The sequence below is a fragment of the Eleginops maclovinus genome, chromosome 17 (assembly GCF_036324505.1).
Source record: "Eleginops maclovinus isolate JMC-PN-2008 ecotype Puerto Natales chromosome 17, JC_Emac_rtc_rv5, whole genome shotgun sequence".
Lineage (NCBI taxonomy): Eukaryota > Metazoa > Chordata > Actinopteri > Perciformes > Eleginopidae > Eleginops > Eleginops maclovinus.
This window is the reverse complement of record NC_086365.1, coordinates 1,904,105-1,916,807: the sequence shown is the minus strand read 5'-3', so window position 1 is coordinate 1,916,807 and position 12,703 is coordinate 1,904,105. Positions and strand designations below refer to the sequence as shown.

Here is a 12,703-nt window from a genome sequence, read left to right as displayed (position 1 = left end):
TCACGTACGATGTGTTGACTCACTAGCCAATAGAATCACAATTTGTTACTGAAATAAACAAAGCAGTCCAATGAGGGCGTGTCCGGCAAGTCCCTCCCTCCCACTCCCTCTGGAGGGAACACACAGATTTTAGACTTTGCAGACCATTTACATGCACTAAAACACATTACAGAAAAGGGAGCACCCTGAAAAGACAGGGCCTCTTTAAAGGGGTGCAACTTTGGAACACAGTAAACTCTATGGGCACATTCAGACATGAAGTCCTCTCAGAAATATCAATGTGATGATGCCATTGTTTGAGAAGTAGTAATGTGTGCATGCAGTGACATACTCCGTCTGAATATGTTTCATATTAACTCGGTTACATTATCCCTAACACACGTCCTTTGAAAGCCTGACATTGAGTGGGCAGCAGACTAAAGGCAGCAGGTCCCCCCCACTCCCCATGGCCTTGTGTTGCCAGTCTGCTTTTAACACCCCAAGCTTCATGCCAGCATAAATTAAATATGTTCGTTTTCCAAGATGAAGGGATTTTGAGATTATCACCACATATTCTGCAAGTTGCGTGATTCAAACAGGACTTTTTAAAAGTAGAATAAGAGCCAGAACATCTGTTAGAACGACCATAAAAGGAGAAAACCCTTCAAATCCTCTGATGGATCGTGGTGGAGGACTTACAGAAACTGGAATGAACCACAGGTGTAATAAAAGTTGTTACCTTTAATAACAGAATTCTTGATTTTCAGACAGAAGAACATAAATACAGAAAACAAAATTATCTTTATAATTATAAATTACAGAAACACATGAGATGCATCACCCGTCTCACAAATAAGCAGCCAGACATTAAAATCACATGACGACCAAATGTACACACCTGAGGCACACAGGAGGGGTTGGTTTTCATGCCACATTTACACCGATATACTGGACAATAACACGCTTAAATACCCTACAATACCACCCACCATTCAGCAGAGAGGAAGGGACACAGTGGACTGAAACATCGGCAAATAAACCCGAGCAATGACTTTATATCTCTTTACAGATGCCACATTTAAAGTGGACTTGGTTTTCCTTGCAGTATTCACTGTACGTAATGGCAAGTCTCTGTTGCTGCATATTTCATTCAGTGATAGGTTGTGTATTCGTTTAAAACACAGTTGATCACAGATTCAAACATATATTGTCTGAGAAAAGTATTTTAAAACAGAGTATTGCATGTGCCATTTAACTGAAATAATGAGGGAAATGAAAAGATGGGGTGAAGTGATGCAACTCTGTCTCAAAGATTCTGGGTGAAATGAGCACACTTGACAATGAGTGCAGCATCTGTGACATCAACGGCAGCTTTTTGAAGATAAATTAGGAAGGTATTAGTTTTCAGTGAGGAAGCCTGGTCGCTGTTTAGCCAGGGAAATCTGCCAGTCATATAAAAGATAAGACAAGTAAAGAAGTCCATTTCAAAGACATTTCATCTTCTGGTTGAAAAGTATTCTTCTAAACATGGCCTTCCTATGACTACCACATGTTGGTTGAAAAAAACTAAATGTAAGTACCAGGGCCAGATAAACCTGCTGGAGGGCCCTGTGGCACAAATTAGAAGTAGGACCCAATTGGTACAGTGTATACCACTGACTACAAATGGCAGGTTTAGTTAAACTAAATTGAAAAAAGTTAAACTCTGCGAATCTTTATTGTTTGGAAATTAAATAAATCTAACACCTATAAATCAAATCAAAGACCTTTGGGATATTTGCCCTCTTAATGAGTCCAAAGCCCCCAGAAAAAGTGTGAGGATTTAAACCAATTTTCTTAGTAGCTAAATCAAGATATTTAAGCTGTGTCACGTGATGCCAGTGAGCCCCTTAAATACTTTCCTAGAAGATTAACATTGGCAAAGAAACGTCTACGAGTCAGCAGATATTTATAACAAATGTAAATTGACTGTATGAACATTTAAATAGCCCTTATTTAAGAAAGAAATAAGGCCTTAATGTCCAGTTAACTTTCTACACACATGGGATGCTGTCTATATCCTCATTAGGGTTATGTCACAGACACTGCACTGTAGTTTACCTACAGTACGGATTTCAAAATGAATCCCTTCATGGGAACATTTTTAAACCCGTTTCTCAGCACTGACATGGAGTTCTCCTTTCACAAAATCTGTCCAGCACTACCACCTTATAGTCAGTTTCTGCAGAGCACTGCTGAACTTGAGGTAGTTACTAGCCAACTTTACAACTCAGATCGAATGAGTCACATCAAAAGTATCAGGTCTGTCAAGATATATTGAATGAATGAGAGAATTTATCTGCCAATAAATAAATGTGGTGAAACATGTAAATGTGCACCGGTGAGAAACTAAAATAATATGACGTATAGTCATTGATTAGAATCTGACCCAATAGATGGGTATGGCATTATCTGGATCCTAAACTGCATTTTAAATCCAACAAAACTTAGAAAGTGACATCAAAGTTTTCTTTCATCTGAAAGAAGTTCTAGAAAAACACATTTAAACTATGTGGTGTGATTCCTCTTGCTTTTAATCCTAAATCAAACACAGTTACTGCCTCTGCAGGGCAACAAAGGCCTCCTGATGTACTCTAAGTTACCAGACTCAGTGATCCAGGTTAACACATCAGTTTATCATCACAGCCATTATTGCGTGGCAGCGATAGTAAATCCTTGTGGCTAAGTTATGGCTTATAACACTGCGCTATTACAAACCAAGTTGTAGGCATCTTCACAATAAATTTTAAAAAAAGTATAATTTATACCTTCAAGTAGTCTCACAACGAAATGCTCATTTGGTCCATTTTGACACATTGCCAAAGGTGAGGAAACGTTTGCAAAAGGGATAATAAAAGGACACAAGATGAGATAAAGCTGACTGCAGATCAGAATGATGCTTTTACAAACAATCCTTAGAGCGAGCAGAATAACAATCGGTGTTGTTAGCTCAAACTTCCTGTTCTTGGAAGGTGAGCAGGCTAATCAAACCCCTCCCTTAGACAGCATTTGCCAATCTTAGCTTAGCAATGTTAGCTTAGCAGGTCTGCAAAACTCCACATATTTATATATATCGATTTTTGTGTCTTTTTTTTGTTATTCCTAAAAGGAAAATACACAAACTAAAAGGAATTAAGGGCGATTAAACATTGTGTTTATCTGCTCTAAGTAAATAAACATAGCATGTCCTCCAGCTAACTAGCAAGTTGCCCAGCAGCTAGCTGACTTGATAATTCCCCCATGCTTTAATGCTACACTGTTACAGAAAATAAGCCAAACGAAATGTCACTTATCCAGCTATAGATGTCACTGTTCTACATTAAACTGACAAAAGTGTGTGGATAAAGCATAGCGTTACTATGGCTCTGTATGCTTTAATACCTAAGACTCAAGGAGTTCTTGAATTGTCGCAAGTATGTGTAGCTTGTTGGTATGTGCCCACTACAAAGGTTTTCATGACTGGGGTGTACATAAACATGGATGCTGCTAACCGTCTTGAAACGTTGATTTGAATCGTAATGTCCGTCTGGTACCGTATTTTAAGGTTAAACATGTTTACTTACTTGCTTTTACAACTTTTAAATTCTGATAGAGGCGGCATTCTGAGCTAATAGAGCTAGCTTACTCAGCCATGAAATGTAATTTCATTGAAAAGCTTAGGCTTACTTAAGGACCCAAAAGACAGTACAAATGAGTGTAAAACTGTTAACTTTATCATTGTGAACAGCATATTTACCAGGCAGGAGTAGAGACCTGACAGGTAGCAACGGGTACTAAGAGGGTGGGGCTTAGCTGACGGTCAATCACCTTGTCAACTACTGTGATTCTGTGGCTCCATCCACTGACTAGAATCACAGTAGTGTGTGTTTTGTTAAGCTAACACACAAATGCTTTTTAGGCTCAATGAACACATCGTTTTTGTGAGACTGAAAAAAGCAAATAAAATCTTATTTGAACTAGATTATTGCAGTAATGGGAAGTTCCTTTTTGTGGTAGTATTCTTAATAATCATTATGGCCTATTTACTTATTGAATTTAACACACACACACACACACACACACACACACACACACACACACACACACACACACACACACACACACACACACACACACACACACACACACACACACACACACACACACACACACACACACACACATCATATGTAATATGATCATTATTTCATTTGTATTACTGTCATCATATTTATTACTATTAAATGATCAACAAAAACTCTATTTAAACAGCCGGGCTCTGCTCACAGGTTCTCAAATATCTTATTTGTATTCATGTATGCTGGAGTATTTGTCTCCTGTAAACATCAAACTGTTACACCTGGGATGTAACAAGCAATTACTCTGGAAATAATCAGCTTGTTAACAACCTTTTACGTAGGCGTTCTAATGACATCCTTGAAGAAGAAAAAACATGCCTTGTAAAAGGTTTGATTTAGTGCTAATTATTAGGGAAGTGAGATTCAGATGGTACACTTCAAGATCATTTGGCCATCTTTAAAGCAGTTAAAGGACACTGGAATTTAAAAACTGCTTATACTTATACAATTTCCTGTTTTGGATACCTACTGTACGCCATATAAAGACAGAGTATTTTGCAATAATTTGCATGATGATAATGAATGATTATCGAATGTAGAGAAAAAGGATAATATAGATATATGATGGAATGTTCCACGACTACATGTGTTTCCATCTCAGTGGAAATGTAAGCACATTAAAAGTATCAAAGTATCACATCCTCACAGTTCGCCTTTAAACACACAGCAGTAGTTATGTTACAAATCCCCTGCAGAAAATACACGACGTTGCTATTCACAAAGCACGAAACATTACACGGAGCATTTGGAGAAAGAGGAGCAGCAGGGGAAGATCTGCGCTGCGGTGGAAGACGGTGGCTGTAAGCCAGGTCAGCTTTTTGCACCTTGTGAAATCACAAGCTCAAAGGATACTTCGCTGTGGGATTGTTTTCTTGACCCAGTGCATGGGGGCTTCTCTTTATTTTTTTATTAAAAAGTACTTTGGTAATGTGGAGTCACAACGTAAGCCAATGTGTGTCTACAGCACATGGATGTCTGAAATGTGGCTGCTTGGAAGATGCTCAAAGTCGCTGGTGAACCGTGAGGATTCAGTTGGTCATGAGTTAACCGGAACAGCTTCAGATAAGAATATTGCCGTATACATCCGCAAACAGTGTGGAAGCTGTGAGTCAGTTAAAATAATAAGAATTAATTTCATTTCATAAATAAATATATATTCAAACCGATAAAACATAATGCAATAAAGAACAGTTTCACTGGTTGGACAAACAGAATGTAGAATAACGACTCTAGATACCAAACATGATGAGCTACGTTATGATTATTTACTATAATTATTTACCACTAGAAAGGACAAAGCATCAGCTGACTGCTGTCCTAATCCTAGGGGGCATTCACATCAGTACTGTTCTATTGAAATTATTATGGATATAAGGAGGGAAAAGGCTCAGCAATTGTACAGCTGGATCGAGGCTTGTATTGATCTATTTTCTGTATGTGTTAATCATCAAGCTGAGTTTGATTCTGCACTGTGGCAGATGTGGATCTTAGCCTTCGTGTCAGCCCCCAGTATCTGTTGGCCTTTCTAGTGATAGATGAGTGATTGATCTGACGACAGCGGGTTGCACCAGGTGTTAAACTTCACAATATTGAGAAGGAGAGAGAAGGAACAGGAAGCTGAGGCTCTGAGGAGCAGGGACACTCCATTAGAGATTTACCAGTCGGGTTTTTTTTCCCCAAACCTGACAACAGACAGAAAGAAGAAGCTTTTTTTGGGTGGTGAGGGGGAAGGGGGGTTCAGTCGGAGAAGAGGCTGGCGAAAGACTGTCGGAGGCTGCGGATGGTCTCAGCCTTGGCCTCGTCGTCGGTCACGCTTCCTCGTAGCGTCTCGGTGAAGGTGTTGGTCAGCGACTGGGATTTGCTGCACAGTGAAAAGAACAGTGGTTAGAAGAAACAGTTAAGAAACAATTTGGTGTCTTCTACTTCTGCTTTCATGGATGCTGGTGCGCTGTCAGGGACTTACTTCAGATGGGGGGACTGTTTCGGAGCTCCGGGCCCGGAGGCGGCAGGGATGGGCCCAGGCTGGAAGGCCTGGCTGGGGGAGGTGCTGGCTGATCGGGCTCTCTGAGGGGAGCCCTGGGCCGACTGAGAAGGAGAAGCGGAAGCGGATCGTTGTCCCCCTGCTGTGAAAACACAACGTTTACATGTCAACTGGTTTGACTTTTACTCACACTGCTGTAGACAGAACTCTGTTGCCGTAATAAACAAAGTAGATACATATCCTACCTCGTCTGGGCTGAGTGGTCTGTGGATGAAGAATGATATAGGGGTATCAGTACAGTGAATGCGGGTTAAAATGTTGTAGTTAATGGTGATGTACCTCACAGTCTGCTTCACTTAAACACTACATGTACAAATGCAAACAATACCTTCAAAATTCATATTTCTCGGTGTGAGTAGCCTATTCAACTGTAGCATTATAAGATATGTAGTAAGTAAAGCAGATAAGAGAGCAGCATTTATTGGTGGTTCAATTATATTTTTCAATTATAGTTTGAGTGAACATGAATGCTTTAAAAAACCCATTTAAATTAAATTAATATAATGCTGACACATTTAAATACACTCCACTACTGCACTTAACTTTACTTAGTGAAAAAAACACTCTTACCTTATGAACCGTCATCAACTAACCCCAGATTAGCTTTTATGCATTTTACAGTTTAACTAAATAAGAAAGAACATTAGGGCCATTTAAGGATTCTTTTTTTTTCAGATCGAACTAAATATTAATTTTATTTTGAGTTCTGAGTTTAAAGTCACAACTCTGTAAAAAATATCAACATTTTAGAGAAAGCAGTCAGTTTCCCAAAAATATTGACTGTAATCTCAGAATATTTTGTTTTAACTTTTGGTCAGATCTCAAAAATGTTTTTTACCAGATGTGATCCTAATCTTCTTTCGTTACTGAAGGCCAGGTTGAGTTGATCTGATAAAGCAGCAGTCATTTGAGAAGGGTTCTCTGGCCTTGGTACCTATTTTTTGTGCCAGCATGTTGAGAGGGCCAAGTTTAAACAAGACTGAAAATACAATAAACCTCAGTGGTAGCTTCATGAATACAGCCGGGAGTTCTACTGGAATTGAGGGCTGTATTAAAATATCCAGGGGTCTGAAAAGTGTTTTCTATTTCATGTTTCCTTTCAGCTGAAGCTGGGCTGGTGTGATTTATATTCTGATGTACCTTGACAGCGGAGGGCTGAGGAGTGGAGACTCCCAGCAGCACCTGGGCCATCTTGTTCATGACCAGCTCTGTGATCAGCTGTCTGTCCTCCTCCACGTGCTCACCAATCAGAGGCATGGAGCTGTCCATCACCTGCACACACACAAAAACAGCCAATCAGGGTCCTGAATGCTTTCTATATTAAAACTAATGAAGTGAAACTCCTTTACTCTCCACCAGAGGGCAGTATCTGATCTGTTATTGGGAAGATTAGCTGCAGATGTCAGTCCTGGTGGACTCCGTGGTCTCCCAGCAATAATGAGTTAAATTACACAGATCACACACACAACAATACTCCCCACAGTCATTTGCCATTGTTGAGGTCTGACATTATAAGCTATGAAACACTCGACTGGCCTTTAATATGATTTAGTGCCGGATGCACTGAGCATGACACTGACTTCTCTGTTTGTTCCCATGCACTGTAATCTCAGAAATCCCCTTGTACTGGATCCATCCTCCTGAATCCTCCAATAGAGCTGCAGCAAACACGACAGGGCAGTTTCTAATGAGAGGTCTGAGAGCATGCAGATGGACACAACACTGACACAAACAGGGCAGAATAGGATAAAACGTGTACTGTATTTACTTTCAAATCCTCTGATATCGTATCAGAATGTGTACTTTTAATAGTTTCCTCTCCATGAGCAGCTGGAGATGAGTCGTAGCTTGATTGACAGTACGTACAATATTTCTAAATCTAATCTCTTAAACTGACAGCTGTTCTGTGCCATCCTCTGTTGGGTAAAACTTCGATTTTGCAGAGAGCAGCAGATGAAAAGTGACACCATCTGTAAATATGGAATTGCTCCGGGTATGATGTGGAAGCCCAGACCACATCCATCGCCATACACTAATAACTAACCTCAAATAAAAAGATCCCAGCGCTTGAGCTCACATGCACACACACGTGTTCTGCAGAACCACAGAGCACATGGGCTTCAGAGAGCTGACGTCCTCCTCTCCGGGACAAAAACAAACAGCAGAGAGTGTGACTGCTGGCTCTGCTGGCCGGGTTACAAAGGCCTGGGTGGTGGATGCTGCTGCACCGCGCCTCGCCCACAGGCTGTAAACACAGCGACGGGCATGCATACACACCAAGCTGAGTGCAGGGATCCAAACACCCTGAACGGTATTCCCCTTTTCTTCTTGTTTATTAGGGACATCAATTAAATTATTCAATGTCTCCCTCCAGAGCAATTCATCAGACTGGTTTGGACATAATCATGGTTGAATGTCAGCCTGTTAAATAGGCTTTATCAGTGGTTATCAGCCCTATACATGTGGGTCAGAATGGGCCTGCTACAATCTAGTAATTTAATGATCTATTCACACTCCTGATCACTGAGAGAAAGAATAACAGAAAAGGACACCAACCTTTTTCAGGTGACGGCATAGAAATAGTCAAACTCCATAGTGGGTGGGGGTCAGAGGTAATGGTTCCTACAAGGAACCTGGGGGTGTCCCTGGACGCTCTACTATCCTAACATCGCTGCTACACCCCGATCCTGCAGATACACTCTACAACATCAGGAGGATACGTGCCCTGCTGTCCCAGGAGGCAACGCAGGTCCTGGTCCAGGCTCTGGTCCTCTCACGTCTCTAGTACTGCAACCCCCTCCTGGCTGGTCTACCTGCAAACGCCATCCGACCTCTACAGCTAATTCAGGATGCTGCAACCCGACCCCCAGTTCTCCCAGACCACTCCTCTCCTCCACTCCCTTCAATGGCTGCCAGAATCTGCTTCAAGACATGGTACTGGCCTACCGAGCTGTGAGGGATCAGCCCCTTCCTACATCCAGGCCTCGGTTAAACCATACACTCCATCAGGTGCATTTCGCTCGACGTCAGCCAATCGGCTTGCAACTCTGCGAGTGGGACCCAGGCACCCCTCAAAAACACGCCAGTTTGCTATCCTTGCTCCTGATTGGTGAGCTCCCCATTGACATCAGGACCACAGAAACTCTACAGATCTTCCTTCTGTTCGATTGCTTCTTGGCCATTCAATTATTGTAAATAAAAGCACTTATAGAGTTAGCTTAGGCCTTGTAACAGATTCAACAGCTCTTGCAATGGTAGGACTTGTTTCGAAATGAATATATCTGCACTTTCCTTGTTGTTCGGAGTTTGATTCTCTATGTTTATTGCACTTATTGTAAGTTGCTTTGGATAAAAGTGTCAGCTAAATGAAATGTAATGTTATGGATGGTGTTTGCCTCCCTTATGAAACCAATATTATGTTGTTGTCTTTGTGTTCACACCCTCACACTTAACAAATCGAGTTATTTTAACCCAATCTACAACTCTTTCTTTAAAATGACCAAGTAGTTTGGTTGTCTTTAACAAAACATGTTGTTTGTGTCCATAAAGCTACGTTTTGAGGTTTTACTTGTTTTGAAGTTGCACAATGGCTAATGCTCCTTCCATCTGCTGTTAACATGCACAGTAAATAGCAGCAAACACATAAATCATGTGACTAATATCATGTGACCTAATGATGTACACAAAGACTTTATCAAGCCAGGGATCTTATGTTGCTAGTGTCACACTATTTAAAGGTGTGCTTTAAATGGACTGCTTTTTGATGGTAAGACCATATTCCTGTTGACCTCCTTCTGAGCTGAGTGAGAATTAACAGTAATGGAGTGGGCGGGTTTAAGCCAAAGATCCTAGAACTACTTAAGGTCAGATTAAAGTATGTTCTTATCCTCTGCTACAGTATGTACAATTGCGTGTTTTTTATATACTCTGCGAAGTTTATAAAAGTGTCATCCAATAAAAGATGACAGATTTTGGTATGAGCCAGCCAAACCATCCATGACTCCTTTTGAGAAACCTTCCTAATGCTGAACCCTCTCCCTACATGCTTCATGTGGAACACGTCAGCCCTCAAAGTGAAATAACGGACTGTTTCATGCATGCTAGAAAGACATGAATCCAGAGTGAATGCAAACTGTGTTTCAATGTGCCATGGTCTCCTACTTTCTTCTCGTTGTTTTTCAGAAGAGTGTGTGATTAAGGTTCACCCTGTTCTAAACACAACCACTACCCATAGCAGAGAACGCTTAAAGTCCTTCCTTCCCCTGTGTAAAGCCAGCCTCTGGGCCAGGGTTTGGTGGTGAGGTGGGGCGTGGCACGGTGTTTTGGCCAGTTGAGTCATTACCACAGGGATGAAGCCGAGCCTGCTACAGAGCGCCATGCCCCACTTCAAACGGCGTGCGGTGGGATCCACCCTGCTGATTTATAAGGACACAGAGTCATCCAGCAGAAGACTGCAGCTGCATCGGCCTCTCAGCACGGGAACATAGAGGTGTTATTGTCGATTTTATTGAGCTGCACAGTGTTCTGTCTGCACAATGTACCCACTGCATGGGAAAGTCCACACAGTACAACATGTGAAGTGTGCTCAGCCTGAGTGATGGTGCGGGACAGAGGTGGGCACAGGGAGGTGTTCCTGAGCTCTAGCATTTGCTCTCGCTAGCCTCATTATAATTGTGAATAACTTAAAGTGGTAAAAGATTTAAAATAACAGACAATGGATAGTTTATCTGAGTTTATGAAATTGAGTATGCTAAGTACAATAGCATTAAATAGCGATACTTGTAAAGCTACAACATTTATCTTAAGAACAATACCAGACTCATTGTGCTGTAATGCTGTGGATTTAATGTTATGACATTAAAGTTATGTAAGTGGAATCCTACTCCTTGTGATGTCACATCATACCAACCTGCATCACATGGAAACCTTTCCATAACAAGTCTGCAGCCACAGCGGCTCTCTGTGAGTAACCACAGCAACGCAAATGTTGCTGCTCAGCAGACACACTGTTCACTGTCTCAGGTTAGCGCGTTAGCATGCTAACTTGTGCCAATTGGTACCAAACACAAAACACAGCTGAGGATGAGGACTTATTTATTCCACTTCATGGAAATAGTGTGCTTTCTACTTGACAACATTTATACCTTTTTCATGACAATATATATGTTTATATGAAGTGGTTCAGCATTTTAAAAAGCATTATATTACTACCTAGGAGTAAGTATCTTAAATTGGCTCCAGCAAAACAAATATATAAAAACAACACTTTAAAAGGAGCCATTGTTCTTAATGGACATTTAACTTTGCTGATACTTTGAACTATTCCCTTTTAAAATGCAGGATTCTTACCTATACTGGAGTATTTTGACGTATGACTAAGTGCGCTTAAACATGTAGAAAGTTAAGAGTTTTTGACTGTAAAGTCTTTTGTAAAAGGTGTCGATTATCATTTTAACCTGTTTAGATTAATGCACTTGCATTTTTAATGGCATCATGTCACGTCCCTCCTAAACAATATGACTACCAGGCCATACCGTGTTCCCATTGTGATGGAAACTTCTGGATCAATGGAGAGGAAACTCAGAGAGACACGGGGAGAGCTGGAACTTTGATGGCAAACACTGAAGGTTTATTGTGACGTTAACTGCTGGAGAATTCACAAGATATTTGCTGCAGCCACGAGGTGACAGAGCGGTTGCCCGACCAATTCTGAAGATCTCTACTACAGTCTGAGGTTTTAACCAGTTCAGAGTGTACAATCAACATTCCTCATCAGCGAGACCAGACAAATATGGACCCTGAATCTAACTAAAGCTGTCGTACATGGCAAAAGAATGTGCGCCAGGGAACCTACGTTCCAGATAAGAAGGGCTTCTAGACGTCCCTGAACAATAGCTATCTCATGGTAGCTTCTGCTCGATCATACACTGGCATCAAAAAAGCGCCCAAGCTGCCCCTCCTTAAGGGAGATTACAGCACCCCTAGGCCGAAAGACCTATGCCATGGGAATAGAGACAGAGGAAGGAGAAAATGATGAACTGTGTCAAAGGTTACCCACCTAAGCCCAACATTCCCTAACACCCATTAATGTTTACTTCCTGTCTGTCTTCTTCTGGTGATTCTCTGACATCCAACGCTCCTGCTCTTTAACCTCTTTCCCTTTCTCTCCCTTAATCCTCCTCAGCAACGGTCATTATTTTGCTTGGCAGAGGTGTGTTATCGAGTATTAACAACCTCTGGAATGTCCAAATGGAACAAACAGAATTCAGTATTCAACTGAGCTGTGGAATATAACTGTATATCAGCTGTTTTACATCATGTCATTTTATGTCAATTTAATTGTCATGTTGCTTGTCACATTGTGTCGTGTTGATATCATGTCTCTACTGTGGGAACATGTTTCAGTGAATGGATGGGGAGCTTGAGCTGCTTCATGTTAAATGCTGGCTGCCGTAAACTGTTAATGAAGGGCCCCTAAGCAGCTCATTACTTTTCATTAGGGAGAAGTGTCATGGCTGATGTCTTT

General features: G+C 41.2%; 1 protein-coding gene across 1 annotated transcript in view; it reads right to left on the bottom strand.

Moving 5' to 3' along the window:
* Positions 1-724: 724 nt before the first annotated feature.
* LOC134878972 (synapsin-3-like) overlaps positions 725-12,703 on the bottom strand; it is a 125,043-nt gene continuing 113,064 nt past the window's right edge. The window contains exons 11-14 of the mRNA XM_063905166.1: positions 7,318-7,449; positions 6,363-6,381; positions 6,100-6,256; positions 725-5,997 (exon numbers count right to left, since the gene is read on the bottom strand). Of these exons, the coding sequence (XP_063761236.1) occupies positions 5,874-5,997; positions 6,100-6,256; positions 6,363-6,381; positions 7,318-7,449 (432 nt within the window). The 3' untranslated portion in view covers positions 725-5,873. The remainder of the gene's footprint in view (positions 5,998-6,099; positions 6,257-6,362; positions 6,382-7,317; positions 7,450-12,703) is intronic.